This window comes from Schizophyllum commune, assembly GCF_000143185.2.
Source record: "Schizophyllum commune H4-8 unplaced genomic scaffold SCHCOscaffold_5, whole genome shotgun sequence".
Taxonomy (NCBI): domain Eukaryota; kingdom Fungi; phylum Basidiomycota; class Agaricomycetes; order Agaricales; family Schizophyllaceae; genus Schizophyllum; species Schizophyllum commune.
Window position 1 is genome coordinate 1,446,252 of NW_026089542.1, and position 26,439 is coordinate 1,472,690.

The 26,439-nt window shown below is 57.0% G+C and overlaps 13 protein-coding genes and 1 non-coding gene across 14 annotated transcripts; 8 read left to right on the top strand and 6 right to left on the bottom strand.

Moving 5' to 3' along the window:
* The first annotated feature begins 79 nt into the window (after positions 1 to 79).
* Positions 80 to 1,984, top strand: SCHCODRAFT_02538923 (uncharacterized protein). The gene is made up of 10 exons (XM_003036548.2): positions 80 to 319; positions 378 to 514; positions 571 to 661; positions 710 to 807; positions 871 to 946; positions 998 to 1,090; positions 1,142 to 1,260; positions 1,313 to 1,558; positions 1,616 to 1,718; positions 1,779 to 1,984. Exons 1-10 carry the CDS (start codon positions 188 to 190, stop codon positions 1,905 to 1,907), a joined length of 1,224 nt encoding a protein of 407 aa, XP_003036594.2. The 5' UTR covers positions 80 to 187; the 3' UTR covers positions 1,908 to 1,984.
* Positions 1,985 to 2,079: 95 nt separating this feature from the next.
* SCHCODRAFT_02622267 (TFIID-18kDa-domain-containing protein) lies at positions 2,080 to 4,115 on the top strand. The gene is made up of 8 exons (XM_050345107.1): positions 2,080 to 2,293; positions 2,360 to 2,446; positions 2,499 to 2,591; positions 2,644 to 2,752; positions 2,812 to 2,981; positions 3,034 to 3,121; positions 3,176 to 3,295; positions 3,353 to 4,115. Exons 1-8 carry the CDS (start codon positions 2,204 to 2,206, stop codon positions 3,667 to 3,669), a joined length of 1,074 nt encoding a protein of 357 aa, XP_050200510.1. The 5' UTR covers positions 2,080 to 2,203; the 3' UTR covers positions 3,670 to 4,115.
* SCHCODRAFT_02257223 (uncharacterized protein) lies at positions 3,448 to 4,340 on the top strand. The gene is made up of 2 exons (XM_050342212.1): positions 3,448 to 4,229; positions 4,286 to 4,340. Exon 1 carries the CDS (start codon positions 3,676 to 3,678, stop codon positions 4,225 to 4,227), a length of 552 nt encoding a protein of 183 aa, XP_050200511.1. The 5' UTR covers positions 3,448 to 3,675; the 3' UTR covers positions 4,228 to 4,229; positions 4,286 to 4,340.
* Positions 4,276 to 4,347, bottom strand: SCHCODRAFT_t106. The gene has a single exon. It is a non-coding gene; the product is annotated as a tRNA-Thr (tRNA).
* A 213-nt stretch (positions 4,348 to 4,560) lies between these two features.
* On the bottom strand, positions 4,561 to 8,580 carry SCHCODRAFT_02575450 (succinic semialdehyde dehydrogenase; the record flags this gene model as incomplete). The annotated part of the gene is made up of 20 exons (XM_050343872.1): positions 8,399 to 8,580; positions 8,107 to 8,340; positions 7,669 to 8,051; positions 7,505 to 7,610; positions 7,413 to 7,453; positions 7,311 to 7,363; positions 6,789 to 6,882; positions 6,620 to 6,701; positions 6,454 to 6,569; positions 6,330 to 6,401; positions 6,240 to 6,275; positions 6,156 to 6,188; positions 6,089 to 6,095; positions 5,952 to 6,039; positions 5,714 to 5,846; positions 5,548 to 5,655; positions 5,349 to 5,490; positions 5,147 to 5,297; positions 4,769 to 5,095; positions 4,561 to 4,711 (listed from the first exon to the last, which is right to left on the bottom strand). Exons 1-20 carry the CDS (start codon positions 8,445 to 8,447, stop codon positions 4,561 to 4,563), a joined length of 2,406 nt encoding a protein of 801 aa, XP_050200512.1. The 5' UTR covers positions 8,448 to 8,580.
* Positions 8,581 to 8,636: 56 nt separating this feature from the next.
* SCHCODRAFT_02622277 (uncharacterized protein) lies at positions 8,637 to 10,265 on the top strand. Its single transcript, XM_050345108.1, has 5 exons — positions 8,637 to 8,796; positions 8,852 to 8,933; positions 8,980 to 9,849; positions 9,897 to 9,963; positions 10,017 to 10,265. Exons 1-5 carry the CDS (start codon positions 8,710 to 8,712, stop codon positions 10,072 to 10,074), a joined length of 1,164 nt encoding a protein of 387 aa, XP_050200513.1. The 5' UTR covers positions 8,637 to 8,709; the 3' UTR covers positions 10,075 to 10,265.
* Positions 10,266 to 12,336: 2,071 nt separating this feature from the next.
* Positions 12,337 to 13,544, top strand: SCHCODRAFT_02622282 (uncharacterized protein). The gene is made up of 3 exons (XM_003036551.2): positions 12,337 to 12,439; positions 12,578 to 12,700; positions 12,832 to 13,544. Exons 1-3 carry the CDS (start codon positions 12,368 to 12,370, stop codon positions 13,207 to 13,209), a joined length of 573 nt encoding a protein of 190 aa, XP_003036597.1. The 5' UTR covers positions 12,337 to 12,367; the 3' UTR covers positions 13,210 to 13,544.
* Positions 13,330 to 16,015, bottom strand: SCHCODRAFT_02538940 (uncharacterized protein). Its single transcript, XM_003037928.2, has 6 exons — positions 15,908 to 16,015; positions 15,711 to 15,855; positions 15,585 to 15,662; positions 15,411 to 15,535; positions 13,831 to 15,357; positions 13,330 to 13,780 (listed from the first exon to the last, which is right to left on the bottom strand). The coding sequence occupies exons 1-5, from the start codon at positions 15,956 to 15,958 to the stop codon at positions 13,831 to 13,833; spliced, it is 1,926 nt and encodes a 641-aa protein (XP_003037974.2). The 5' UTR covers positions 15,959 to 16,015; the 3' UTR covers positions 13,330 to 13,780.
* Positions 16,016 to 16,165: 150 nt separating this feature from the next.
* On the top strand, positions 16,166 to 17,621 carry SCHCODRAFT_02622287 (uncharacterized protein). The gene is made up of 8 exons (XM_003036552.2): positions 16,166 to 16,206; positions 16,254 to 16,514; positions 16,565 to 16,590; positions 16,643 to 16,833; positions 16,908 to 16,976; positions 17,032 to 17,146; positions 17,196 to 17,278; positions 17,336 to 17,621. Exons 1-8 carry the CDS (start codon positions 16,189 to 16,191, stop codon positions 17,473 to 17,475), a joined length of 903 nt encoding a protein of 300 aa, XP_003036598.2. The 5' UTR covers positions 16,166 to 16,188; the 3' UTR covers positions 17,476 to 17,621.
* Positions 17,622 to 18,139: 518 nt separating this feature from the next.
* Positions 18,140 to 18,697, bottom strand: SCHCODRAFT_02501252 (uncharacterized protein; the record flags this gene model as incomplete). The annotated part of the gene is made up of 1 exon (XM_003037929.2): positions 18,140 to 18,697. One exon carries the CDS (start codon positions 18,695 to 18,697, stop codon positions 18,140 to 18,142), a length of 558 nt encoding a protein of 185 aa, XP_003037975.1.
* Positions 18,678 to 19,509, bottom strand: SCHCODRAFT_02257348 (uncharacterized protein). Its single transcript, XM_050342213.1, has one exon. It carries the CDS (start codon positions 19,353 to 19,355, stop codon positions 18,714 to 18,716), a length of 642 nt encoding a protein of 213 aa, XP_050200514.1. The 5' UTR covers positions 19,356 to 19,509; the 3' UTR covers positions 18,678 to 18,713.
* On the top strand, positions 19,299 to 21,236 carry SCHCODRAFT_02538948 (Aldo/keto reductase). Its single transcript, XM_003036553.2, has 7 exons — positions 19,299 to 19,766; positions 19,823 to 19,863; positions 19,917 to 19,951; positions 20,002 to 20,052; positions 20,100 to 20,701; positions 20,757 to 20,950; positions 21,009 to 21,236. Exons 1-7 carry the CDS (start codon positions 19,664 to 19,666, stop codon positions 21,066 to 21,068), a joined length of 1,086 nt encoding a protein of 361 aa, XP_003036599.1. The 5' UTR covers positions 19,299 to 19,663; the 3' UTR covers positions 21,069 to 21,236.
* Positions 21,237 to 23,167: 1,931 nt separating this feature from the next.
* On the top strand, positions 23,168 to 24,744 carry SCHCODRAFT_02498364 (uncharacterized protein; the record flags this gene model as incomplete). Its single annotated transcript, XM_003036554.1, has 2 exons — positions 23,168 to 23,857; positions 23,908 to 24,744. The coding sequence occupies 2 exons, from the start codon at positions 23,168 to 23,170 to the stop codon at positions 24,742 to 24,744; spliced, it is 1,527 nt and encodes a 508-aa protein (XP_003036600.1).
* Positions 24,745 to 25,222: 478 nt separating this feature from the next.
* Positions 25,223 to 25,975, bottom strand: SCHCODRAFT_02622299 (uncharacterized protein). The gene has a single exon (XM_050345109.1). The coding sequence runs from the start codon at positions 25,720 to 25,722 to the stop codon at positions 25,501 to 25,503; it is 222 nt and encodes a 73-aa protein (XP_050200515.1). The 5' UTR covers positions 25,723 to 25,975; the 3' UTR covers positions 25,223 to 25,500.
* Positions 25,976 to 26,439: the final 464 nt, after the last annotated feature.

Sequence of the window (26,439 nt, forward strand, 5' to 3'; positions counted from 1 at the left end):
TGGTCAGATTGCGAGCTCAGGTCACGGGTTCGCGTGAGCGCGCCACAAATTCGTCCTTTGTTCGGAACGTGCCGAACGGAACTTGAACAAAACCTTCCACTTCTGGTTAGGTCTTTGAGACCAAGCAGGCTGCCACTCGCCAAAGGACCCGCCATCGAACACTGCTAGGAGAACAGCAGACTTGACTATGGACTTTCCTACCTTCATAACGCACATCAACGACGCGCTTGCACATGAGAACGGCATCGGGCTTGCCTATTTGCTCAGGCCGACCAGCCCTCATGGCAAAGAGTTGGTCAAGCAATACAGGAATCCTACAGTAGGCCTTAATCAGACTACCCCCCATAGACTGGCCTTGTGCTGATTCGCCACTCTAGCGCGCGTCCCTCCGCCGTTACGAAAACTCAACAACGAGCCCATGGGACGAGATTGCCATACTTTATGTCCTAGTTTGTGGCCACATAGCCAAGAGGCGGTCTCCGGAAGCTTTCAGAGATCATGTTCAGCTAGTAACGTATGCTGTTTCTTTGAAGACGCCAGCCACTTGGTCACTGACGTGTTTGTTGAAAGAAACTTCCTGCGCTTCTTCCAAGAAAGCCAAGGGTGGACGTTGCAGGCCTTGTTCGCGATACTCCGTGACCTTCGCGACCTTGCGATTGACGTGCGCTCTTTTCTTCCTTGTAGCATTTCTTCAGTCTGACGGGCGCAGGCGGACGTACAAGCGCGCGCAGAAGGTGGCAAAGCCGACCATATGGAGGAGGCGGCGCGCGTCGTTATGAAGGCCTTTACTGCATGCGTCACTGATAGGTTTGTCCTTCTTTCACTCGCTCTCCTTCGGCCCGTTGTGTCACTCATACTCACCTCCACCAGATCGTCTCCTCCAGACCGGTCAAGAAAATGGGGCGTTTACTACGTCGCTGGCCTCGTGTTTAAGTGCTACTTCAGGGTACGATAAATATACCGTATACTCCCATGCGACCTGAACAATATCTTCCAGCTCAAACGCATATCGCTCACCAAAAACATCCTGCGGGCGCTAGAGGTGAACCAGGACATACCGCCGTTAGAGCATTATCCGCGTGCGCATCGGGTGAGAATTTATTCGCCCTAACCGGCCGATGATCACTAATACCAGGCGAAGGTCACCTTCCGCTACTACCTTGGCATGCTCAACTTTCTCAACGAGGAGTACGCAAAGGCCGAAGAACAGCTCACGCAAGCCTTCTACAACTGCCACACTGGGCATCACGCAAACCAGGAGTAAGCGCTTACCGTCAACATCCTTCCTCACCAAACCTGACCTCTCCCCAAGACGAATCCTCGCCTACCTTATCCCCCTCCGCGTATTGAAAGGTCACCTGCCCTCAAAAGAATTGCTTGCCCGCTTCCCCGTACTGGAAGGCCTCTACCTACCGTTCATCGACGCCATTCGACACGGGGATCTCGCTACCTTCGACCGCACGTTGGAGGAGAATGAGCATAAGTTGTTGGCGTTGAACCTCTACCTGACGGTCGAGCGCAGCCGCGAGCTGTGCATGCGCGGCCTCTTCAGGAAAGCGTGAGTGATGCCACGTTTTCGACAGTCTCATGCAGATGCTGACAACCGTCCTCGAAGCTGGGTCGCCGCAGAACGGACCTCGCGCATGCCGATCTCCATGTTCCATGCTGCACTTCGAATTTCTGGCAGCGACGTGCCCGTGGAGGAGGCGGAGTGCTTTGTAAGTGCAGCTCTGCTATGGTATGCTGGGTGTTATGCTGAAGCAGCCATCCCCTCTCAGGTAGCGAACATGATCTACAAAGGATACATGAAGGGGTATATCAGTCATGGCATGCAGATGGTGGTCTTGTCCAAGGCAAATGCATTTCCGCGGTTGGTGGAGAGGCCAGCGCCGTACTCGGTTTTGTAGTCGTATATACACCTGATGCTCGGTTACAAGTTCCAAGATACGGGTGCCTAGTACGCCCTTGCTGTCTGCTACAAGTGCCCTTGTCCGTCGAAAGGAACGCGCCACAGCAGCTATGAGTGTTTCTCACGGTCGCATATGTCGTCCATCTTATGACCGTGAGAACGCCACCTGTCTTCAACTTGATTCCAACCACCACGGAGCCGCATTGGGTGGCCACCGACATTGCATCGTACACCTCTCGCTTGTTACTCTCACTCCTTCCGCATCATTAGCAGGCCCTTGATATCAGTGGCAAAATGGCGAGCCCAACGAAGAAATCTCAGGCCGAACTGGCCGCTCCCTCCGGCGCGCGGGAGTACAGGTATACGCAGGAGATATCCCAGATGGTATGCCACCCACACCCCCATTGACATGTAAGGACGGATTCTGACGTACATCTCCCTGCCTCTCAGATGTTCGTATTCGGCGAGGTGCAGGACCCCAACCCAGAGACGGTGAATCTGGTCGAGGACATCGTTCGGGGCCAGATTGTCGAGCTTGTATGCGTTCTCCTGCTTGAGCGTCATTCAAGTGTATATCTGACCTTCTCAGCTTGTACAAGCGCGCTCGCAATCCTTGAAACGGGGCGCCCGCAGTATAACCGCAGAAGACCTGATTTTCTTCATCCGGCACGACCGTGCTAGGGTTCGTGCGCTGCATGCCATTTTTGCACCGGAATATTGACAACACATGCTAGGTGAATCGACTGCTGCAATACCTCTCATGGAAAGACGTGCGAAAGCACGCCAAGGACCAAAACGACGGAACCGGGCTGGAGCCTGGAGACAGCATTGAAGAGGAAGGGGGTAAGCGAGCAAAGCGGTGTGCACGCCTGAACGTCATTGACTCGCGTTCGCCACTGCAGAGGAGTCAAAGACGAAAGCACAGAAGATCACCATCAAGCTACCCTGGGAGGTCACCACTGTCTTCTCCGAGGTCCTCCGGAACGACAAGAATCGCGCGGGGTACCAGTCCGACGAGGAAGAGGACGAGGACGATATTGAGGCCTATGAAGCTAGTGTTGCGCGGCTGAGGGTACTTCAACATTCACTTGACCCGTAGAGGCCACCGACTGATCATTTCGCAGGAAGCAGACGAAGTCACTCGACAAATGACCCGCGACGAGTACGCTCATTATACCGAATGTCGACAAGCGTCGTTCACATACCGAAAGGGTGCTTCTACTCTGATTTCTTCTTTGCTTACCACTGACTCGTCCTCGATTCTAGCCAAGCGCTTCCGCGACTTCTTGAACTTGCCACCAAGTCTCGATCTCAAGACTGGGGATGATACCATCGACATTGTCGGTTTCCTAGCCTTTGAGATGGTCCGGTCCTTGACGCTAGCAGGTCAGCTGACTCGAACTACATGTCTGAACCATTTCGCCGACTGACGATTACGACTAGGTCTCGCCGTAAAGAAAGCACTGGAAGAGGCTTACCTCCGCGAAGATTTTTCCTCCTCGCCCATCCTCGGCAAGCGGAAGGCCAACAGCAATATTGGCCCAGAGGCAAAGCGAATGCGAGAGGACTCACCCGAGGACGATGCACCGCTGCCAGTCAACGCCCTCTTCCTGCCACCTCCCGAGGCGCGCACAGCCCTCGCACCGGAACACATTCAGGACGCGTTCTCTCGCATGCAAACTGACTGGTCGCATCGGAGGTTCGCCGGGATGAAGAATTTCCGTGGCGGGCTTGTGCGCACCCGTGTCTCTCTCATCTGATTACCCATGTCTTCGTCATTCGATAGTCTCCTCACTCGCCCGCCTCCCCATCTGACGGCCTTCTCGCACAACATTTACCCGATTTTTCTGCACACAGGGCAATGTCTCGTTCCTTGCATTATCAGCTATCATGTTATCTTGCCACAATTGTATTTCAGGGCTCGCTTTGCTCATTATCCACGTCCTTGGCCTCCCGACGACCACGGAATGTCTCTCAACTGTCGTTGCCTGGGCCATGTCTCTCCTCGTCGGCCTTTCCTTGTTTGTCCAATGTCTTATACTCCCATCGAGCCCTTCGATACCGGAGCCTGCTCGGGTTGCGTCCGTGGCACCCAGTGGGTTGCTTCCGAGGTCCTTGAAACGCCGGGAGCGATTTGCGTTGGGCATTCCGAGACGACGAGAATCAAGACGAAAATGGCATTCAAGATGGGGAAAATGTTATGGAGGCGCGGGGGCAAAATAAGGGCAGACTCAGAGGGTGAAGGTGGATCTTGGTGGCCCTATTGTTTTCGTCAGCAACAGAATGGAGTGCTACTCGGCCACTGCACCCCTTGGTGAAGGTGTGGAACATGGCAGAAAAAAGTGGAGCTTTTTGACCATCTAATATTCCCCGCAGCCGACTTGAACGACTGACCTCTTCATTACTAGTGAAGCGCTCTACCACTGAGCTAGCAGGGATTGACATTGCGAGCCAAATAAGGGTATGCAAGCGCGCAGGGTTGAGCGATTTACTGGAGCTTCAGCTTCCAGTGTCGTACATAGAGCACAAAAAGGCAGCAGGATTCAAGCAGCGTATATGATACAACAGTATATGTCAGAGTAACATGCGCAAGACACGATTTTGTATTCTGTGGATCACCTCTCGAATCGCCCGCCTTCGCAGGGCAGCAATTAGGCATCCAAACCGCCCAGGACGATGAGCTTGGTGTTCATGTACTCATGGATGCCTTCGCTCCCTCCCTCACGGCCGAGCCCGCTCTCCTTGATGCCACCAAACGGCGCGCACGACTGCGAGATTAACCCCGTGTTCACGCCAACCATACTGCAACAATCTCGTCAGAAAACGACTTGACCCGCACCAAACGCCCTCATCACTCACCCAACCTCCAACTTCTCCGCCACGCGCCAGATCCTGCCCACGTCGCGCGAGAAGAAGTAGCCGGCGAGGCCGACGGGGACGTTGTTCGCGAGCTTCACGACCTCATCCTCGGTCTCGAACTGCGTGAGCGCGGCGAGCGGGCCGAAGGTCTCCTCGCTGTTCAACTTCGCGTTCACGGGGACGTCGGAGAGGAGCGTGGGCCAGAAGATGTTCGTGTTCTCAACGGCACGGCCGCCGACCATAACTTGGGCGCCCTTCGCGATCGCGTCCTCAACGTGCTCCTTGACTTTCTCGACGGCGCGCTGGTGGATGAGGGGGCCGTGGGTTCTGTGGCGGATAAGACGCTGCAGTAGGTGAGGAAACAGTTGATGTACTTACACTCCCTCTTCGAGACCGTTACCGGGCTTGAACTGCGCGATCCTCGCGGCGAGGCGGGACGCAAAGTCAGCGTATACGGAAGACTGGACATAAATGCGGTTCGCGCAGACGCAAGTCTGACCGCTGCCACGGAACTTCGATGCGATCGCTCCTGCATCAGACTGTCAGTGAGAGGTTCGGATGACCAATGAAGCCAGCTTACCCTCCACGGCAGCATCGATGTCGGCGTCGTCGAAGACGATGAAGGGCGCGTTTCCGCCAGCCTCCAGCGAGATCTTCTTCAATGTCGAGGCAGACATGCCGTACAAGAGCTTCGCGACGTTCGTCGAACCGGTGAAAGTGACCTAGAATGCAATTTCCTCGTAAGCACTGCGAGCGCGCTGATACCCTTGCACACGTACCTTCCTAACAGCAGGGCTCTCGCACATCAGTTTGCCAACATCCGAGACGTTGCTTTGCGTAGTGACAATGTTGATGACGCCGTCGGGAATGCCTGCGCGGTTCGCGAGCTGAGCGCAGAAATTAGAGCTCAACTGCACAATTGCCAGCACCATTGGCTATCCTCACCTCACCGAGCGCCAGGGCAGAGAACGGGGTTTCGTGGGCCGGCTTGATGACAGTTGTGCAACCAGCTGCGAGAGCAGCACCAAGTTTCCGAGTGATCATAGCCGAGGGAAAGTTCCATGGGGTGAGGACAGAGCTGAGGAGGGGTTACACCGGTTGTGACAATCATGGTGGGCACGAACGCACACGACACCTAGAGAACGAGTATTAGCTGCTAGTCAGAATATCGAGTGAACTCTACGCACCAACAGGTTGCCGGATGGTGATGTTACGCGTGCCCGGTGCCGCGCATGGGATAGTCTGACCGTACGTGCGCACGGCCTCTTCGGCTGAGGAAACATGAGCTAATGGCCTTCCCAACGTAAGACACAACCTCACCGAACCACTAAACAGAGGTTCACTTGGTTAGTGCGTGCGTGCAAGGTCAGAAGAATGTAAAGCGAACCTCAAGGAAGGATGCCGAGTATGTAACTTCACCCTGGGGACTGAGTCAGATGGAAGAGCACGCGCTGGTGGCGGGCAAGCCCACCTTGGCCTCAGTAAGGGTCTTTCCATTTTCGAGGGTCTGGAGGGAGGAAATTGTTCAAGACGAGTCGAATGGCTAAGGGGAGCGTCGTACAATCATGCGGCCCAGGTCGTCGGTGTGCTCCTTCATGAGCGCAAACAGCTTCATAAGGAGATCATGGCGGTACTACATGGTGCTCGAGTCAGCTCAATTCATGCGAGGAAGGTCTCGTACGCACCTTCGCCGTCGTCTTGCTCCAGGCCGGAAAGGCAGCTTCCGCAGCCTTGATCGCCTCCTCAGTCTCCTTCGCTCCCATATCCGGCACAGTCGCCAACTCCTCGAACGTCGCCGGGTCTGCAACTCAGTCAACCTCCGCTCTACTCCCTACTTCACCCTTCACTCACTCGTCACCGAAATCGTCTGCCCATCCTGCGCGTCCAACCACTTCCCATTGATCAAACCCTGCGTCTTCACCAGCGACGGATCCTTCAACCCGAACTAGATAAGGTCGCCCCGAGTCAGTCCGCGTTCCTCCCCTCCGAGCACATTCCATCCCCGATCGAATATACGCACCGCGGCTGCAGCCTTCGTGGACGCCATGCGCAATGTCGCGGGTACGGACAGGCGAGAGGCAGAGGATCCCGCGAGGCGAGCGAGTCGCGCGAGACTCATCGTGGTCTTGAGCTACGAGCAAGTGCGGGACAAGACTGAGCACGGCGGCGCCGCGGCGCGCGCGAGTAGTGATCTACCCATGACCTCATGCCGGCGGCGAGCCGGGAAGGATTGAACGTGACCGTGTTTGAGTGGACCCACAAGATAAGAAGTTCAACATGCTTTCAGTTCTTGAGCATGCGAAGAGATGGGAGAGATAGATGTGCAAGTCATAGTAGCTAATCCAAGAAGTTTGGGGTCTATTTCTTCTTTCGCCCTGTATGCTTCCTGGCTCCAGGCTCGTCAAGGAAGCCACCACCCTCTAAAGCATCGCGAGCTGCCTGGTTAATGTGCTTGAACCTATCCGGTCCCAAATGTATGCCTCCAAAGAATCTAGTACGTATACATGAGCGGATTGTATCATAGACGCTTGTCATTGCGTACCTAGTGACAACGACGAGAACGTTGTTGATCTCCATGATTTGGAGCAAGTGTGCCTACATTCGTGTAAGCCCAGAGACCGCACGGGGAACACAGGAGGCTTACTAAGCGCCCTCCTGCTGCAGTCTCGCCGTCATCGTCATTGTCTTGAGAGGTGGAATAAGCAGCGCAAAAACAGTTTATAGACGACGACATACCTTGATGCAACACGGTGCCGACTTGACATCGCCATGCATGGATGGTAGGATGTGCAGCCCTTGCTGTTTTTCGGTCCTCCAATAAGTTTGCTATGATGACGGGAACCTAACGTGCGTCCCTTCATAAGCTTTACCATACCTCTGAGGTTATCCCTCGAGCGCACCTGAGATGGATGTGTGATGCGCACGGCCCTGCCGATGAACACGCTTTTCCGGTCCACAATCGGCTCGGCTTCGAAGATCTCCGTGCCTTCTGGTAAAGGAGGGGGTGGTTCACGCGATGGAAGGATGGCTCGAGGTGCATGTCGCGACGCGTCGTTCTCGGAAGCATGAACTTGCTCAGCATGAGCCTCCTTCTCCAGCTCGCGTTGGAGATCGCCAGCTTTCTCCGCGCTGAGATGTTCTTCATACCATTGAGTGAGGTGTTCGAGGATGTGCTGGACGCCGTCGAAGACGCAGACCAGGCCGGGTATGAAGTCGACGCCTGACACGGATATGTATGTGCGCAGGATGCGACCGAATAGATCAGAGTCGGCTTTAAATGGTCCTGGATAGGAATATAAGGTTAGTAGGTAGTGCTGGAAAGGAAGAAAAAGACGCACCAATATACCTCGACAGCAATTGCAGCTGCGGTGGCGCAACCTCCGGATAATCAGGAGGCAACGAGACAAGCAGATCAACAGTGACATCCTCATGAGGAGCCAGCAGCGGGAGCGCAACTTGGTACCGGATCGTCGCGCCTGCCTTTCCCCCGTCGATCGCACTTGATGTGCTGGCGGCAGCACCCTCGCCTGTCCACGGCTTGATGCATTCGTCGCCGTAGATGGATTTGAGGACTTGCGTAGGCGGACATCATTATAGCAATCTACGCCGTCGAAGTGCTGCCGCCCTCACCCTCCACTTCGGAGGCAACCTCCTCGTTCTGGGCGATCAGAGCGTCCATCAGGTATGCAAAGGCTGATGTCGCGTTGGACGCAGGTATAGACAGAGTAGCGACCTGCGATTTTGCACTCCTGAAGCAAAGAGAGGGAGTCTCAGTCGTGTGAGGCGCTCCTCGTGATCGCGGTGGTAGGGGGGAACAAGAGAATAGTGCGCGAAATACAAATACTGCCATTCTGGGACGGATGAGATGGGCGCTTGGACAGCGCGTCTTGCTTCGCGCCACCCTCTCAAGCGCCGCCCTATCTTGACCCTCTGCACATACCATGTCCGCCGAATTGCAACCAAAGGTCCGAGTCGTGGTACGGCTGCCGTGGAATAGGCCCGACGTACCGCTCGAGGACCCCCCGAACGTGCGTGACCTCCGGTAGCCACAGAGGTTCACCCGCGTCTAATGCGAATACATAGGTCGTATGGACGGCTGAGAAGGCCGATATCCTCTGGAAAGCCATCGAGCAGTCAAGATCGCGCGACGCTCGGGCAACGGATTGTAATGCGCCTCCTTCCTCGCGTCTACCACGACTGACGCCGTTCAGATAAAGCACTTGCGGCGCGCCTCGATGTGCCCCTTCCGTACCTTCTCTATCGCGTCCATGCTCGCTTCCAGGAAGAACTGAAGGGCTTGCAAGACCTTCAAGGGGCGCTGAGCTCCCTACCTCCGAATGCCTCGCCTGAGCTACCCCACTCCGCCCCTCCAACGGCCATTAGCCGCGCTGCAGATCGCCTCGGCCTGTCATCCTCCCGTCTGTCTATACAACCGAACGTGCGCGCGCGCTTGAACTCCCTCGGTCACAATTCTCCCACACCACGCAGCGCCCTGTCCTCCTCCACCCTCACAATTCAGAAGCCCTCGACCCCCGCCACTGCACCACTACCCCGGCGCTCCTTCGCGTCTCCAGCACCCGTCTCTCCCCACTCCGATGGCTCGAACTCAGACTCGGATGATTCGGCGGAGCGTGAAGACGAGGCAGACCGCAGTCGCGAAGAGCAGGAGGCGCTGGACCGCAAGCTTGAAGACTTGACGCGCATGATGACCAACGAGACGCTCGGTCTAGTGAGCGCGCCGCAGGTCAGACCGAGGCCAAGGCCGCCGCCTCTTTTGCAAGACGCGAGCTTGCGAGGGCGCTTCCCTGAGCCCATGTCGACGAGGTCAGGGAGTACCAGTCAGAGCCTGTCGAGTGCAGGTTCAGGGCAGGGATCGGGGTCTATACCTGAGATTCCTAGCCCGTCTTCAAGGTCGCAGCCAGCCAGCCGGCATATGTCGCCGACAAAGTCTTCTGCGAACTCGCCCGCGGTGTCGCCACGTCATGCGACGCAGCGGTATAGGCCGATGTCGGTGGCACCCAGCTTGAGCGAGACGAGCAGCAAGGATGGGTCGACAGCTTCTAGCTTTAGTGATCTCAGTGGTCAGTAGAACCTTTCCGTGTCGTAGGCAATAACTAACCTCGAGTAGACTTGTCAACATCGGCGCTCGAAAGCGCTATGGCGAACACCAGGGCTGGAGGTCACTCATCACGTTTGTATGTCTTCTTGCGCACTTGGCATATCCCTTTCTAACTCTTGTGTGGTGCAGCTCTGCTTTTGGCGTCGCTCGCAGCCGCTTCGGGCCACGCAATGGCATACCGCAATAGAGTCACTGTGCCCCGCCGGCTCTTCGAGGGAAAGGACGCCACGTATCTCGCTGCTGACGCATTCCCCGGACGCGCGTAGTGTACGCGTATACGTACCGCGCGTACCTCTTCTAGCACGTTCTGTATTACTAGCCACACTAAGAGTCCGCGCAATATAACGGGCCGTATATATAAGGCACCTTCGCTTGTCCTTGACTTGTTCACCGAGGTTCACGCCTGCTCGCTGCAGCTTGTTGGCACTGACATCACTGACCTGAACTCAATCTCGATCGGGCGCTTTACACACCTGCTCATCTATTACCATCAACACAAAGGCTAACTATCCTCGCACTGATTTTCTCCTGCTTCCTACCACCATTGACCGCATACCTACCCCGTGATGGAGCTGACGTTCGTGACGGAGCTCGGGCAGTCGTTCGTCGTCGAGATCGACCCGAATATGGAGCTAGAGAACGTGATGGCACTCCTGGAGGCTGAGGTGCGTGGGTGGGCTGAGCGGGCGTGAACAGGAAGACTGACGAAGATCATCTTGAATGGTCTAGTCTGGAATACCAGTGGCAGAGCAGGCTATCTCCTTTGATGGTCGCGCGCTAGACAATCCGAAGGCGACGATGCGTCAAGCGGGCATTCCAGAGCAGAACGCGATGCTCATGCTTCAGCGGAAGGTTCAGACGCAGACGGGTGGTGGCGCGTATGTGATCTTCATTTGCAGACTATGCCCTTGCTGACGAAGCGCTCATCATCCAGGCCGATCCCTCAGGACGCCGAGATGATGCGCTTACAGCTCCTCGGTGACCCGGTACTCATGCAACAGCTACGCGACGTGCGTTCGCTCCCTTTAGCATGTATCTTCTTACCTTACCAATGACTCTACCCTCCCAGAGCCAACCCGACCTCGCGAACGCCGCGCAGAACGACCCCGCGCGCTTCGCCGAGCTCCTACGCCAGACGCGCGAGCGGCAGTACGGCGCCGAGCTCAACCGCCAGCGCGAAATCGAGCACCTGAACGCGGACCCGTTCGACGTCGAAGCGCAGCGTAAGATCGAGGAGGCGATCCGACAGCAGGCGGTGCTGGAGAACATGGAGCACGCGCTTGAGTACTCGCCGGAGAGCTTTGGGCGGGTGATGATGCTTTAGTGAGTGTTGGGTGTGGTGAGTTGGGGAGAGTGATTGCTGATGGTGGATCTGTGTGTAGCATCGACACAGAAGTCAACGGGCATCCGGTGAAGGCATTTGTGGACAGTGGCGCGCAGCAGACGATCAGTAAGTTATCAATACGTGCATGGGATGAATGAAGCTGATCCTCTTAATCCCTAATAGTGACCCCAGAATGTGCAGAGAAGTGCAAGTGAGCCGGGGCAGCACTTCCCCGAGAATGCATACTGACAGCTATCCCCCCAGTATCATGAGGCTGATAGATCGTCGATTCGCCGGCCTTGCTGTCGGCGTTGGTACTGCAAAAATCCTCGGCCGTGTACATACGGCGCAACTCAAGGTCGCTGACCTGCACTTGCCGTGCGCGTTCACGATTATGGAGGTTCGCGTCTAACACCTCTTTCGTGTGAACCCTTGCTGACGCGATGTGCACAGGGCCAAGACGTTGACCTCCTACTGGGTCTTGACATGCTCAAGGGACATCGCGCATGTATAGACCTCGAGAAAAACGTGCTGCGTATACAGGGCCGCGAGATACCCTTCCTCTCCGAGCACGAACTCCCCGAAAAAGCCCGCGACTCGTACCAGGGCAGGAGACAACATGAGGCTGCCGCGTCGGGTGGTAAGCTACCATATCTTTTAGAAACACTCTTCGTCTAACCTGACTTCTACAGCAGCTGGCCCATCCTCCGCTTCAGCACCCCCACCTTCACAATTCCCTGGAGGCGGGCATACGCTCGGCGCCCCCCCTCGGTCAACACCAGTCCCCGCACAACGCCCCCAACAGCAGCAGCAGCCTTCGCAGCCCTCCTTCTCCGAGCGTGATATCCAGACGCTCATGGACTTGGGTGTTTCCAGGGAGGTCGCAATAAGCACCCTGAGCGCCGCAGGCGGGAACGTCGATATGGCCGCCAGCTTGCTGTTTTAAGGTGGAAAAATAGAATGTAAGGTCGTCGGCGATAATCATAAATGTAGCATATAACAATGGACTTGCATATTTTGCTTGGGATCTCTGGTGTAGGCTTGATTCCGTTGTTTCAGTGAATGGTTCAGAATTCGGAAATCGAGGTCTGGACTGATCAAGTCCGCCGCCACAAAGTAGCTTGCCTTCTCCACTCACCTACCCTCCGCCGCGAGGATGCCCGTCGTCATCCGCCCCAAGTATGCGGACCCGCGAGAGGTTGCGCAGTCGTACCGGCCAAGACCAGGTGTAAGTACTCATCGAAAAGCTTGATGAAGGGCAGCGCTGACTGAACCCTCCGCACACCGCCGCACACGATTCCCCCTTTGCTGCTTATCCCTACCTCCGCGCATTCTTTCTTCTGGCCGTACGACTTGCGATGAACAGGTCATGTCCCCCGGCTTGAAACGTGCACGCGCGCCATACCTCGTCAGGAATGCGCTGGTCGGGACAGCGCTTGCGTGCTTCATCATGGGCGTGTACGCCTACTCCCTCTACGCCGTTCGCCAGGTGCGTTCTCTTGACCTTAAGTACTCTACTGCGCTGACCAGCGTCTCTATTACCCATTGTACCCATCCTATCCCCTCTGTTGAATCGATCGCGTCCACCTTCCCCACCTCCCCGCTCGATCACCCCTCCAGGATAAATTCGAAGACCTCGACGAAGAAGCCCGCGAGCTCTCCGCCGCAGGCGTCCTCGCCCAGCGCACCACCCTCGAGGACAAGCAGCGCTCCAGCCCCGGCCCGCTCGCCACCTCCGCCGCCCTCGAGCAGAAGCCCGGCGTGGGCGCCATCATTCCGACCTCTCCCCTCGCACCCGCACCCGCTTCCGGCACCGAGCTTGCTAATGCTGCAGCGGGCAAGACCGCGAACCCAGCAGCTCTTGCCGCTGGCGAGCCGAGGGGGATTCTGTCCAAGTACCTCGCAGACCGCTACCCTCGGCTCTTCGACCCGTCGCGGAAGACGGTCGTGTTCGGTGCGCCGAGCGTGGACAACCCGGGGCGGATATCATCGCCTTGAGGGAGCAGTGGGGAGACGAGGAGGTAGTACATTCGACTATTCCAAGAAAACTATCATCCATATCAACCTGCTATCGGCATGTACTCAACCCCCACTCACGACCTGTGTAACATTTGCTGCATTTCCCAAGCCATACTACCCAGCGACACGCCCCTCCACAGCCCAACCACTAGACCAATCAAGCTCAAGCCAAACGAATGCATAGGATAAAGGAAAGCGTAGAATCATGATAGCATTTCGACAGCATGACAACCTGCAGAGCATTCATATACAAAATCGTCAACCAGTCGAGGGTATATCCAGCAACGACAAGAGCCCCTAGGGAGGTACTCTGGCGTCAGTGCGCTTCGGGTGCGCTCTAGCAGTAGAGCGCTCCATGAAGCACTGTCGTCAAAGCGCACCGGGAGTGCTCAGGCGTTGCCTGATCATGACTGGGTTTGTTCGTCCGTTTCGTTGGGAGCACCCGACTATAGATGCTCCCGCGATTGCCATGTCCTTCCTCACGCTGGGCGGAGGGCACCTTCTTTCAACATAATCACTGACCAGTGGCCGAAAACATTTCCGAACCCGGCTGCGCCATGGTCAGTCGCTGTAGCCTGCACACGTCCGGATCAAGCTCACCTAGCTCAGACCCCAGATCCCAGCCTTGCGTACACCATCGACAAGCGCGTCCACATTACCCAGCATCGTGCTTAGAATCTCGCGCTTTTCGTCCGTCGTGCGGGTCTTCACTGCGCTCTGCGCACTCAGCGACGCCGTCGTAGTAGGCACCGGAGTAGACGGCACGCTCGACACCGGCCTCGCGGTCGCGCTTGACTCCTGCCTTGCAGTCGAACTCGACTCCGACCTGCCAGCAGGCGTTGCCGGCCCGCTGTTCGAGCGCGGCGTGCCCCAGAGGCGCGACGCCGCCAGCGACGACTCCTGCGACATCCCCGATGCATCGCGCGACATCATCGACGTATCGCGGGACGTCATTGAGGCATCCCTCGACAACATCGACGTATCCCTGCCCAGCATCGACGCATCCCTCCCCATAAACGACGACTCGCGCGACGCCGTCGACAGCCCCAGCCTCGACGACCCGCCGGACGCGTCCCTCCCCGTAATCTCTCGCACCGACGACACGCTCGCCGCCCCGCGGACGTGGCGCCGCGGCATGCCGACGACCGAGCTGCGCTTGCGGTCGGTTTGGGGCACTTCACGCCCCAGCGCGGACCTGTCGATGCGGTCGGCCTTGCGCGGGCTGACGGGGACGTAGTCGACGCCGCCGCGGAGGAGGGCGTGCGACTCCATGGCACCGAAGACGGGGAGAGCGGAGGTGTCGAGGGGTCGGGGTGTAGCTGTGCGTCGTGGGGTGGCGGATACGGGTATCGGCAGGGCGGGAAGCTTTGGTTGCGCGTCGAATGCGCCCTTCTCTGGAGAGGAAGGCGCGGTGGAGTTGACTGAACGACTAGACGAAGCAGAACCAGTTGAGTTGGTGGATGCAGTCGAGAAGGACGAGGCGGAGCTATTCGAAGTGGAACGCGATGCGTTTGAGAATACGAGGCTGGAGCCGGAGGAATTCTGGCGCATCCCAGGGTGCTGTGGCGTCCCGTTAAGGTAAGGTTTGCGCGGTCGCCGAGCTGGGGTGGCAGGCACGGAAGGAATGGATGGCGGCGTGGAAGGAGTCGGTGGTCTGGATTTGCCCATCACTGTCTCGTCGGAGGTCCTATGTGAGCTGTCCGACAAGATGCTTTCGCTTGAAGGACGTCGCTCGATCGGAGGTGTCGAGAGCATGGAGGGTAGGTTCATGAGGTCGGCCTTGGGGGTGGGGAGCGTGCCAGACTCGTCAAGGAGGTAGAAGTAGAGGAATTCGAGGCACTTCATGCGCACTTCGCGCGGTGTGCCAGCCCGCTTGAGTATGCGCACGACACTTTGTACCCCAGAGCATTCCTCAAAGGTTCGTAAAGCGCCAGGGGCGTCTACAAGGATGCAGAGAAGTGTATCGAGGACAACGGAGGAGAGGTACGGCGCATTGGGGTTTGATGATGATCCGCGTTCACTAGAGGCAGAAGGGGTTGAGGGCGCCTTGCTCGAGCCGCTTGAAGCCTTGCGAGAGGGGTCATCTGGATACAGGTGTCGCGAGACCACGAATAGGTCGACGAAGATCTGTTGGGGGAACATGAGGCGCGAGGCTTCCCACGGAAAATGAACAAACGGACCTCGAGGGCGTACTTCCGCCCCAGCCATTTCTTGGTATTGGCATGGTTGAGAGCGAAACCCTGAATGAGACCCAGCGCCTGTCGTATCTGCGTGATCAACCGCGGCTCGTCCAACTCCCTGTCCGCTGAAAGGCGAATGAGCACCCGTGTGCGGCACAGTAGAGAAGGACATACTCTTGGAAGGACCTTTGCTGGCCAATTCCTCCACCTTGGGGATAAACGCGGCCAAGTACGTCAGCAGTCGCGAGGGGACTGGGAGTATCGTCAGGTATGCAACGGCCGGAAAAACATGTTGCGCACCGTTGCATTCGAAGGTGTACTGCAACGCCATGAGCGTGTGCGTGCCTCCGACCCCGTCCCCCTTCAAGCATGACTCGGCGAGAATGCGTTCGAGTGCATCGAGAGCGTTACCGCGGGTGGCCGTTGACGAGCGCGATGAACATAGCTGGGGTATGTCGTCAGCAACGTGTCGTTCAGTGCACGCCTTCATCGCTCACAGCGTCGAGCTCGTCCTGGACGGCGGCGGCGAGGTTGCGGGCATCGTCCATCGTGGTGGCTGCGCAGATCGAACACGCTCCCGGCGTGCTCCAACAGAGCAGAATTCGGCAAACACGCAGCGGTGGCTGTGCACCCACGCATGCGCTACATCCCACGTGATCGCGCGCAAAACGGCTCCCCGCGCCGCCAGCCCGCGGCGTGCGCCGAACAGTCGCGGGATCCCAAAGATAATGACGCGAAGTGCAATGCGCCGGTCCCCTGCTGCTTGCTTCCCACCACCATGGCACCCATTAAGACGGTGAGTACAGTTTTGCTCTGAATGAGCCGGAGAGCTGAGCAGTACAGAACTGGACACGCCTCATCCGCTTCGTAGCCGCTGAGACGGCACGGGTGCACATCGGTGAACCTGTCGACGCCTCCCTCGACGTCGGCCTCGCTGCGCACAAGGGTGCTACCATTCGTGCTCGCGAGATTGTGGGCAATGCCCTTGATCCCGCTGCAGAGGTCTCCAACCGCGTCCTCACTGTCAAGACGCTCCTTTCGCCCCTCTCGCGAGAGCAAGTCAAGCTCGTGCGATGCTTGGGACTCAACTACAAGGATCATGCAGTAAGCATATTTGCACGCTGGGCTCCCGCATCTTACCTTGCAATGGGTAGGCCGAGGCGAAGATGGCTTTGCCGGCGTAAGTATTCCTACTATTCAAACGTTACGTATGGTCCCTAAACGTCTCTCAGATTCCCTGTCCTCTTCTACAAGCCAGTGACCTCGCTCATCGGCCCTGGAGCGCCAGTTATCATACCGACCGCGGCCTGCCCGCCCAAGGACAACCTCTCCGACTACGAGGTCGAACTTGTCATCGTCATCGGCAAGACTTGCAAGGACGTCAAGGCGGCAGACGCTCTAGACTACGTCCTCGCGTACTCGGGTTCGTTCGCCATCGTCTCGCACGCTTTTGACAGTGCAGCTGATTTTCCTCTCTTCCTTTTTCGCACCATCCAGGCGCGAACGACGTGTCATGCCGCAAGCATCAATTGGCGGTCTCGCAATGGGGCTTCTCGAAGAGCTTTGGTCAGTGTTTTCGACCCTTGACCACCTGGGTTTCTCTTGCTCATGTGATGGATAGACAACACGAACCCGTTTGGGCCCTGTTTGGTGGCGGCTAAGGCTATTAGCGACCCGCAGAACGTGCCTCTGAAGACCGTGCTGAACGGCGAGACCGTGCAGGATGGCACTACGAGGTACGACCTTCGTCCATCGCCGCGAAGACTTATTGAACGTTTTCTCCAGGGACCAGATCTTCGGCGTGCGCGAGACAATTGCACACCTTTCACAAGGCACCACGCTCGAGGCTGGTACCATCATTCTCACTGGTACGTCGCGGACGCTCAGCCACATATTGTTCTCTCGATATCTGACTTTCTTCGTAGGCACTCCGAAGGGCGTCGGCTTCGTGAAAAACCCTCCGGTCTACCTCAAGCATGGCGACAAGATGAGCGTCTGGGTTGGCGGCGGCATCGGCTCGCTCTACAACGACGTCGTCGAGGAGCCCGCTCAGGCGAAGCTGTAAAGCCCGCTTAGGCGAAGCTGCAAAGCCCGCTCGAGCGAAGCTGTAAAGTCAACTCCTGAAGCGCGCGTTCAATATATATGTACCCTCCATGTAAGCATGTCTGTAACATCTGCTAACCAATTTGGATATCTCTCGCAAGGCTCGAACGTTGATGATGACAAGTACTGTGTTTATTGCTTTCAGGCCGGTAAGTACGACTTTACTGAGGAACTATGCTACACAATGCAGATTGAGTCCGTGAATGGATATGCAAGATGAACAGATGTGGATGGTGATGCAAGACAAAACCGTGGACGAAAATGCAAGAAGAAGTTGTAAAAAAGGTCCGTGAGCCTGTAACGTGTGTTTGAAAGAAGTAAAAGTGTTAATGGACGAAGTAAATGGGAGTAGGAAAGGTGCCAAGATGGATAGGAAAGAAAACAAGATGCGTAGGAAAGACGTGCAGGTGAGTACTATGTATGTATGATTTTATGAATTATGATATTTTTATGGGGGTTTATCTTTTTTCGTGCTGATCAACTCGTAGGTCCGTTATGGGTCGCGGGGGCGACCTGGTCTCCTTGGAACTCGGGAACTTGGGAAAATCGGGAGATGTATCCCGGTGGCGGGGGTTCTGGGTGTCGGCGTTCGGCGGTGGGATGGCGCTTGTCTTCGACGCTCCTGCTCAGTAGAAGTATCCGTAGTGCACAGGGTACTGCAGCGGAGCAGCCCTGACCCTGTTGGTGGAGTGGGTAGAAGGCGGGGGGCGTGGTGCGCTCGACGGTCTTGCGAAGTACGAATCCGGGTGGTGCACGGATGGTCGGCGCGGTCGGTGGGACGGGGGCGGAGGTGCGTAGTCAGCTCTACGTCCGGGATCGTGCTCACGAGGCTCGCGTCTTGGAGCATAGTGCGATCGGGGATGTCGTTCTGGCTGTCCGTAATAATGCGGTGGGGGTGCCGGGACCTGCGGTTGCGGGTAACTGTAGTACGGTCCCGGTGTCACTACCTGCACATGTGGGTGGACCGCGGGATGCGAGGTCCTCGCCACGTTTGGCGACGACGCTGGCATCCTCTTGCCATCGTAATATTCCGTCCGTCGTCTTTCCTTCTTCTCCGCCCGTTTGTACTTCTTGCCCGTCTTCCGCGCTGCCTTCTGTCGGCCGCCACCGGAATGGCTCTCTGCTAGTCCGGGGACTACATGACCTGCCAGCCGCTTAGCTGCCTGCTTCGCGTGGTGGAGCATGGGTCTCGAGTCCCTTTCAACCGGTTAAGGACGAGGGGGCTCGAGTGGTCCCTGCTTTCCTCGGGGGAGGGAAACAGAGATGGGGGCCTACCATCTCTCGTGCTCCGCCTTTTAAACTGACCGCAGGACTTGGCTGGCCTGAGCAGCGGGCGATGCGCGACGACCAAGGAGTACGCTTGCAGATGTACCGGTAATCATGGCTGGTCGATTTTCCACGCGAGAACGGTCGGACGGATTCCGGTAAGGTTGAGAATTGTATAGAGGCCACAGCTAAGGACCGTCTCAACACAGCATTTGGTGTTTGCGTATGCGAAACGTTTTCCGCGCTGGCCTCAGAGAATGGACGGGCCCATTTGAGGTAACTAACATGCATGCAGGACCAGCCCCGGCACACAGCATCGAGTCCGTTGGTCCTCTGTTGCTTCTTGGGGTAGCTGGTGAATCTAATCGCAGATTTGCGAAAACAGGAGGGCACAGGGGAGGAACAGTCCTGCTCGCGTCGACCAACAAGTAGGTGTGGGTCCAGCGCCGGAAAACCGGCACGGTGTCCGATAACTCCAGATATACCTTTTCGAGGCATGCTGCATGCTCCTCGCTCTTTCTGTGGGTTGCCTGGTCGTCGTGCTGAGAGTGCTGGACTGAGTGGGTTACAATGCATCCACTCTGGTGGTCGTTGATGTACCCGAATCGGACGAGACGTACGAAGGACTGCTTTGCTGGACGGACGAAGTTCTCGCGAACACTCCAGTTCACACCGAGTGCGATTCGGACGTCGATGATGCGGTTCTCATCCGGTCGTCGCGTCATGCGCTCCCCGAGGGTTGGCTGAATAATCGGACAGCGCGGGGCCATCATATAAAAGCAGGGGTCGGCTTTCAGAGCACGCTGAGAATCCGAGAACTCCCCGGCATCCACAGATCTTTCTTATCGTCACCCATCAGGACACTCTCGACGACGCGCATCGCAATGGCTGAGGAACAGGTCAAGCTTGAGTACGATGTGAAGAACATGCCCTTCCGTCGCCTGGGCCCCAGCGGCCTGCGCGTCCCGCTGTTCTCGCTCGGTGGCTGTACGTGATCTGCGCGGAAGATCTGCAATTCAGTAGGCTAAGAGATACTATAACAGGGATCACCCTTGGTGGTAGCATTGTTGGCGACCACGTCAAGGTAGGGCTTGCAGACGCATCCCCTCTCTACGCATATTGACGCGCTGGGGACAGGAAATTATCAAGACCGCCTACGAGAATGGCATCAAGTGCGTTGCCACCATATTCGCCGATGAGCAGGATATTGATCGTCCGGTAGCATGTTCGACACGGCAGAGGCCTATGCGAGCGGCAAGTCCGAGATTGAGATGTGCGTGTCCGCCTATACACCTCCTTCGCCTGCTCACTCTCATCCAGGGGTCGCGCTTTCAAGGAGCTCGGCTTGCGTCGTACCGACTTGATTGTCACGACCAAGATCTTCTTCGGTGTCCGCGAAGGTCCCAACCAGCGCGGTCTCTCTCGCAAGCACATCATCGAGGGCACTCGCGAGTCCCTCGCCCGCCTCCAGCTCGAATACGTCGATGTCATCTTCGCGCACCGCCCCGATGTCAACACGCCCATGGAGGAGATCGTCCGCGCCTTCAACTATGTGATTGAGAAGGGCTGGGCGTTCTACTGGGGCACCTCTGAGTGGTCCGCGCAGCAGCTCGAGGAGGCGTTCCACGTCGCGTCGCGCCTGAATCTAATCGGCCCTGTCGCCGAGCAGTGCCAGCACCACATGTTCCACCGCGAGCGCCCGGAGAAGGAGTACGCGCCGATTTACCGCAACTACGGCGTTGGCACGACCGTCTGGTCCCCTCTTGCGTACGGTCTGCTCACGGGCAAGTACAACAACGGCGTGCCGGAGGACTCGCGCCTTGCGAAGGAGCCGTTCTTCAAGGATACGAAGGATGGCTTGTCGAACGCTGAGGGTCAGGCCAAGATCGAGAAGGTCAAGAAGATCACCACGATCGCTGAGAGTAAGCACCCCCACCCCCATGATACGCCGCAAAAGTTGATTGACTCCCTTCGCAGAGCTCGGTACCACCACCGCTGCTCTCGCTCTCGCTTGGGTCGCTCGTCATCCCAATACCTCCACTGTCATCCTCGGCGCGTCGAAGCCGGAGCAGATCATCGAGAACCTCAAGGCCATCGAGGTCTTGCCGAAGCTTACGCCAGAGATTTTGGCGGAGATCGACGATATCCTGCAGAACAAGCCGGCGCCTTTGGTACGTAGAAAGTCTCCTGCATCTAATTCCTTAGCACTGTCTGACGCTTATTTCATAGCCTACGTTCCGCATCGCTCCCCTCGACCCGTACGGCGCTAAGCCCACCAATATCTACTAAGCTGGCTTGGAGTGATGGGCGCCTGTGTTACAGAGTCTACATCGGAGAGCAAGGAATGAAATGAAATGTACAATATACCATGGCTGCGCACCGGCGACAGAGGCTTGACGAGACTGCCACAACTGAATTTACTGAAAGCGCTGAGCCCGCGGCGATACTTGAAGGGACAAATATTTGGTCGTTGCTGATCGTGACGCCACGTGGTCGCACGTTGATCTTGGACAAGACGCTCATCTTAGCCCTCAGGACGTTATCCAATTCTGCCTTTATCTCTGGAAGATTCGTCAATGTAAGTATCGCGCACTTTCATGTCAGCGGTATGTAGTGTGTGAGGCAAGGCCGAGACTATGGCTCATCTCAACAACGCCCACTTTCGAAGCCCTCGTACAGGTGCAATCCTGGTCAACGACCGTGGGTGCGTACTGATAGCGGCTATCTCCAGGCTGATGCTCAGCTGATAGCAACTGTATGCAGTAAGTAGCAGCTCCTTGCGAATTCCATCTGCCCGCAGAAGCAACCATGAGCTCAGTATGAAGCCAGTCTTCTGATGATCGGGCCCAGCAGCCCATGGGCAGTTGCTGGACGTACTGACAGGGCGCTTGTGACGGGGTCTCCCTGGTATGCGTTGCTTTCACCAAGCTTGGTCTGCAGCGGAACGTATACTAGACGTCAGCGCGCGGTATTGCACCTTTACATAGTGAGTGATTGCAGTCTGTATGGGGAAGTCAAGCTCATCTCATTAGGTGAATCAACGATCGGATCCCGTTAGAAGCAGCCAACGATGATCATGGGGCGGAGTCCCACCAGCGAACCAATGTGATCATAGCCGAATCGTCGTCCCCAGGGGTACGCTCGATACAGGCCTGATTCGTCACTCTCCTCTCATCGCAACATTCTCCGTCTTAACATGTTCTCATAGCTGCCCTTGCCATTTCGCAGAACAGCTCCATCTACCTGGGATTTGCGAGCAGCTGCACGATGGTGAAGTCGCTGCTCAGGATGGCCCTCATGCGCCGGAATCCTCATGCCAACTCCGTCGACCTGACTCGACTCGGGGAAGTTTCGAGTTGGGTCGGCGGGAGAAGCGCCCTCACGTGAAGGCGGTATGTGTTGCAAGTATCTGTCCTCAAGGACGACTTGTAGTCGGGTCTCGGCGCGAAGCCTTCGCCGCTAGCGTGGGAGATGCGCTGTCACAAGTCTTCACATATATCGACGTGCCAGGTCTCCCAGGTCCTCCCATTTCTCTCTTTCCGCCCCCCACCATCATCTATCGGATATCCTGGTATTCCGACAAGATGACGGCGGGATTGCCGTCCTCTAATGGCCAGCATCCGGCGTCAATCCCGAGGTAAGTCTCATACCTCGCGTGCTCGATAGTCAGCTCATGATTGCAGAACATCTGTTCCGGGGCCTCGTCATTCCCTTCCTATGAGCAAGGCTGTCCAGGGGTCTGCTGCTCAAGGGCCGGGTCCTCGATCAACTCCAGCCCAGGAAGACCCCGCGAGGCGGACTCCAGCTACAGGTCATCGCTCCATGTCGCATGGGCATCGCGCTCGACCAGCAGAGATCCCGATGGCCTCTTCACTCCCCCCATCAACCGTACCCTCCGTCTTGCGATCGTCCGATGCACAGACGTCCGCTCCCTTACCCTCGCATCAAACTGCTAGTACCGGCCGATCCGGTTCGCATCGCCTGCTCCCCGCGCCATGCGTGGCGGTGCCACTACACGAAGTCGCGTTGGCGCCTTGGATGATTGACACGCCGCCTCCTTCACCTCGATCGCAAGAACGCAGAGTTCAATGGTCAGAAGAGAGCCAAATGTACTCACCGCCACTCACGAGCTATGGTACACAATCGTTAGGTAGGTTGCCGTCCCTATCAAGAATTCATCGCAAGCTTCTCACTTAAATACGCTACCAGGTTCCTCGCGTTACAGTATTTTAGAGAGGCCGCCTGATGAGCTGGCAGAAGCGTCGACCGCTCACTCGCTCTCATCATCCAGGACCACATCGGATCCACTTCGTCGTGCGGGATACGTGCCTAGTCCTACGAATATTCGTCGAAGCGCGGGCACCTTCAGTCCTGTGGAAACAATCCAAATGGTTAATGCTGACGAGGCCCTCGCCATCGCCCTCGCACGAGAGGAGGGCGCAGACAATCAAGAAGCGATCCTTGCATCCATAGGCCCTTCACAGGCAGGAGCCTCCAGCGCTCATCCTACCGGACCCGCCGCTGCTGAGGCGAGTGACGATGACCTCGAGTACGCTTCGGAGGAATCGGTGGCAGGTCTGGCACCGTCCGCGCCACCCGACCCGTATGCGCCGACCCCTGTCGAGCCATTGCGCATCTCGCGCCCTCCCCGCTCTCCCCCAAATCCGCCGGTCGAAGCGCCGAGACCTGCACCACCAAGGGTCCCCGAAATCATAATCACGCCGGAAACGCCTACTCCGCCGGAAGCTGCCTCCACCGCTCAGCCCGGCGCTGAGCGCGAGTCTACGAACACCCGGCGGGCAAGCACGGACACACTTCCTCCCTACACCTCTCGGGTTCCAAGTTTGCTTTTGCCCCCAGCATACGATGCCCTGAGCACCCTGAGAGCATCGCTTCCGCCATCCAATATGCATGATCCTTCTGAGGCTAGTTCGGCGGACGAGGTCGATGTCCAAGAGCCTCCTCCGACCCCACGTGCAGCAGAAGCGCGCGACTGGTGGCGGGAACCCTTCCCAGTGCCATCTTCCATTAGGCGACGCCGTTGCACGTGCGGTTCCCGAGTGTATCACCAAGTCGTCGTACGTGGCCAGTTGATTTCTCCTACTTCAACTGCTCATCCAACTCGCAGAAGAAACGTTACACTGGTGGCAGCTTGTGGAAGCGCCTTTGCCGAGAATCCCATGCTCGGTGCAGGACTGCCAAGCCTAATTGCACCGTTCACTGCAGTGGATGCGGCAAGGCTAAAGGCTTGTGCAGCATCAGAGGTTGCGACGGGTCGGACTCTCGTTGCGATATGTTGTTGTGCTGCCCACAAGTCCGGGCGCTCGCGCTGCAGAGCGCCTTCGACGTCTTCGACAACTTCGAAAGCGAGGCCTTCGCCTCGCTGGACATCAATACCCTCCCGTCTTTCGACGCCATCATCCGCCACGAGAGCGCCCGGGACCTTGTCTTGGACGTCCTCGATGCGGTCCGCAGACTTCTCGACATCAATATCGCCCAATCCAGTGACGATGAACGCGCTCGCGCCGCCTCGCGCTGGGTTGTGCAGACGAGCACGCTGTTCGACGCGGCGTGGGCGCTTTTCCTGCCTTTCAACAGGTTCGCGGCTACAGATTCAACCCTGGAGCACGTTTACCTGGAGATGCTCAGCTTCCTTCGTCTCCTCAGGCGGGCTGAGCTGATCAGCCAGGTCGACACGCCCGCTTGCGCCGTCGAGTTTTCGCGGACTGCGATGGACATGTGGCTAGCGGACGCGGATTTCGCGTCCCACCTTCCCGAGCTTGTGCCACGTCCGGAGAGGATGGACACTCCTCTCGACCGCCTGTTGATGGAGCTCGGGAACGCGCGGGGGGTGATGTCGATGCAGGCAAGCACGACGACGAGCCAGCCAACGCGTCGGAAGCTTAAGAGGCTTCTGAGCGCTATCGACGACTTGCTTGCCGAATATGACATGCTACCTGCTTAGTGCGGTAGTGGTGGGGTGTTGTCCTCGTGCAGTTGTATGCTGGCGATGATTTCTCCTTCGATGGCAGGGTTGAACGAAAAGGCGATGGAACAACGGTGCGGGGCACCGGTTCATCATGACATTCACGACCTAAATCTATATAGATTTAACTGATACCGCTCTGGCAGCGCATACTGTACCGTGTACAACTGAAATCGATGTAATCTATGCAAGGGCGAACACTGCTGGAGAAGCGAACAATTGCAGAGCACGAATGCTTCGCAGAAGTCCTCAAGGGAGGATAGGGTTCCAAAAATTTCGCCATAGGCAATGGAGAATGGAACGACCACGCAGGCTTGGACCCTTGTGCTGATCGAGGTTGACCAGCTCCGGACAAGATCACGAAGTGCACGCCACACTCTATTGACGGCCCGAATCGTGCGCAACCTCCGCTATCCACCACGAAGGGCGGAGAGCATCGTCGGCAGCGTATGAGTCGGGGAGTAGATGAACGTGCAGCACCTCTTTCGCTCGCTCTCGCATAGCGAGAGACGGGTGTCGTCACTGGTGCTACGCAGTCACCTACGACACAGGCCCACTCACCGCGGTGTTCGAAAATATCCGAAGATACACGTGGCGACCGCGGTGAGCCCACAATATCAGGTCTCGCCACCGCTACCAAGACTGCTGATCCAGCGGCCTCGGTAACGGTGACAGTAGCGACCCGTGTACCACTCGAACCGTGCAACTGTCTGCGAAGCATAAGAATCGACCGAGTCAGCAATCCCTGGAGAACCGAGGATCACTAAACTCAGCCATGAAGTAGGCGCATCCAGGAGCCTGGTGGTAGCAGTTGGGCACTGTGTCTGGCGAACGAAGCAACCCACCCATCGCGGTGTTCGAAATACCCGGGAGTACACGTGGCGACCGCGATGAGCCCACAGAGATAGGTCTTGCCACGGCTAGCCAAACTGCTGATCCAGTAGCCCCGCTAGCCATGACAGTAGCGACCCATCCACCACTCGCACCGCGCACCTGTCCCCGAAGCGCAAGAATCGACCGAGTATGTGTCCCCTGGTAAACCAGAAATGGCACAGCCCGGCCCTGAACGTTGCTCATCCGGATCCTAGTGGTGGTGGTTGGGTGCTGAATCCAACGAAGGAACATGTAGTGAGCACGAAGGCCTTGCAACACAAATACCGTCGAAAGACAGGTTTCCAAAAATTTCGCCATGGTCAATGCAGAGCGGAAAGACTGCGTAGGGCTCGTTCCTTTCGCCGATCTAGTGCTGCCGAAGTTCAGTTCAGTCCGGTTCAGCACCTCCTCGGGCTGAACCTGAACCTGAACCGACGGCGAGACGGTGAACCTGAACTGAACCTGAACTGAACACCTCGAACGAGTTCAGATAGGTTCGAACCGAGTTCGAACTTGTTCGAGCCTATTAAGAATAAGATGTGCTGTGCGCACCCTTCTTAGCTGTCTTTGAAAGTAATAGTTACAATATAATGGTAATCGGCCCATTTTCTTTCACTCGGGTAAGGAAAGGAAACAATATAGGCAAGAGGCTGGCGCGTGAGTGTGACTGATACGTGACATGTTGAACTCGGATATCCCCGAGTGTCGGTGACAGGCAGCCTACAAGCTGCCGTCGCTTTATGAGAGCCTCTAGATGCAGGTATGAGGCTTCGACTCCAGTATCAAAGCTAATACTACGCT

Excerpts from the sequence above, each read along its gene's own strand:
- SCHCODRAFT_02622282 (XM_003036551.2), top strand. The coding sequence starts at position 12,368 with ATGCCCGTCGTCATCCGCCCCAAGTATGCGGACCCGCGAGAGGTTGCG. Across the intron at positions 12,440-12,577 it reads CGTACCGGCCAAGACCAGGT|GTCATGTCCCCCGGCTTGAA; the intron begins GTAAGTACTCAT and ends TGCGATGAACAG. Across the intron at positions 12,701-12,831 it reads CCCTCTACGCCGTTCGCCAG|GATAAATTCGAAGACCTCGA; the intron begins GTGCGTTCTCTT and ends TCACCCCTCCAG.
- SCHCODRAFT_02257348 (XM_050342213.1), bottom strand. The coding sequence starts at position 19,355 with ATGCATTGTAACCCACTCAGTCCAGCACTCTCAGCACGACGACCAGGC.
- SCHCODRAFT_02622299 (XM_050345109.1), bottom strand. The coding sequence starts at position 25,722 with ATGGCTAGCGGGGCTACTGGATCAGCAGTTTGGCTAGCCGTGGCAAGA.
- SCHCODRAFT_02622267 (XM_050345107.1), top strand. The coding sequence starts at position 2,204 with ATGGCGAGCCCAACGAAGAAATCTCAGGCCGAACTGGCCGCTCCCTCC. Across the intron at positions 2,982-3,033 it reads CTAGTGTTGCGCGGCTGAGG|GAAGCAGACGAAGTCACTCG; the intron begins GTACTTCAACAT and ends ATCATTTCGCAG. Across the intron at positions 3,122-3,175 it reads GTCGTTCACATACCGAAAGG|CCAAGCGCTTCCGCGACTTC; the intron begins GTGCTTCTACTC and ends CCTCGATTCTAG.
- SCHCODRAFT_02257223 (XM_050342212.1), top strand. The coding sequence starts at position 3,676 with ATGTCTTCGTCATTCGATAGTCTCCTCACTCGCCCGCCTCCCCATCTG.
- SCHCODRAFT_02622277 (XM_050345108.1), top strand. The coding sequence starts at position 8,710 with ATGTCCGCCGAATTGCAACCAAAGGTCCGAGTCGTGGTACGGCTGCCG. Across the intron at positions 9,850-9,896 it reads TAGCTTTAGTGATCTCAGTG|ACTTGTCAACATCGGCGCTC; the intron begins GTCAGTAGAACC and ends AACCTCGAGTAG. Across the intron at positions 9,964-10,016 it reads GGAGGTCACTCATCACGTTT|CTCTGCTTTTGGCGTCGCTC; the intron begins GTATGTCTTCTT and ends TGTGTGGTGCAG.
- SCHCODRAFT_02538940 (XM_003037928.2), bottom strand. The coding sequence starts at position 15,958 with ATGGACGATGCCCGCAACCTCGCCGCCGCCGTCCAGGACGAGCTCGAC. Across the intron at positions 15,663-15,710 it reads GTACACCTTCGAATGCAACG|TCCCCTCGCGACTGCTGACG; the intron begins GTGCGCAACATG and ends CGATACTCCCAG. Across the intron at positions 15,358-15,410 it reads GGCGGAAGTACGCCCTCGAG|ATCTTCGTCGACCTATTCGT; the intron begins GTCCGTTTGTTC and ends TTCCCCCAACAG.
- SCHCODRAFT_02538948 (XM_003036553.2), top strand. The coding sequence starts at position 19,664 with ATGGCTGAGGAACAGGTCAAGCTTGAGTACGATGTGAAGAACATGCCC. Across the intron at positions 20,053-20,099 it reads GGCAAGTCCGAGATTGAGAT|GGGTCGCGCTTTCAAGGAGC; the intron begins GTGCGTGTCCGC and ends ACTCTCATCCAG. Across the intron at positions 20,702-20,756 it reads GATCACCACGATCGCTGAGA|AGCTCGGTACCACCACCGCT; the intron begins GTAAGCACCCCC and ends CTCCCTTCGCAG.
- SCHCODRAFT_02538923 (XM_003036548.2), top strand. The coding sequence starts at position 188 with ATGGACTTTCCTACCTTCATAACGCACATCAACGACGCGCTTGCACAT. Across the intron at positions 320-377 it reads AGCAATACAGGAATCCTACA|CGCGCGTCCCTCCGCCGTTA; the intron begins GTAGGCCTTAAT and ends TCGCCACTCTAG. Across the intron at positions 947-997 it reads TGTTTAAGTGCTACTTCAGG|CTCAAACGCATATCGCTCAC; the intron begins GTACGATAAATA and ends AATATCTTCCAG.
- SCHCODRAFT_02622287 (XM_003036552.2), top strand. Across the intron at positions 16,977-17,031 it reads GGGCTTCTCGAAGAGCTTTG|ACAACACGAACCCGTTTGGG; the intron begins GTCAGTGTTTTC and ends TGTGATGGATAG. Across the intron at positions 17,147-17,195 it reads GTGCAGGATGGCACTACGAG|GGACCAGATCTTCGGCGTGC; the intron begins GTACGACCTTCG and ends CGTTTTCTCCAG.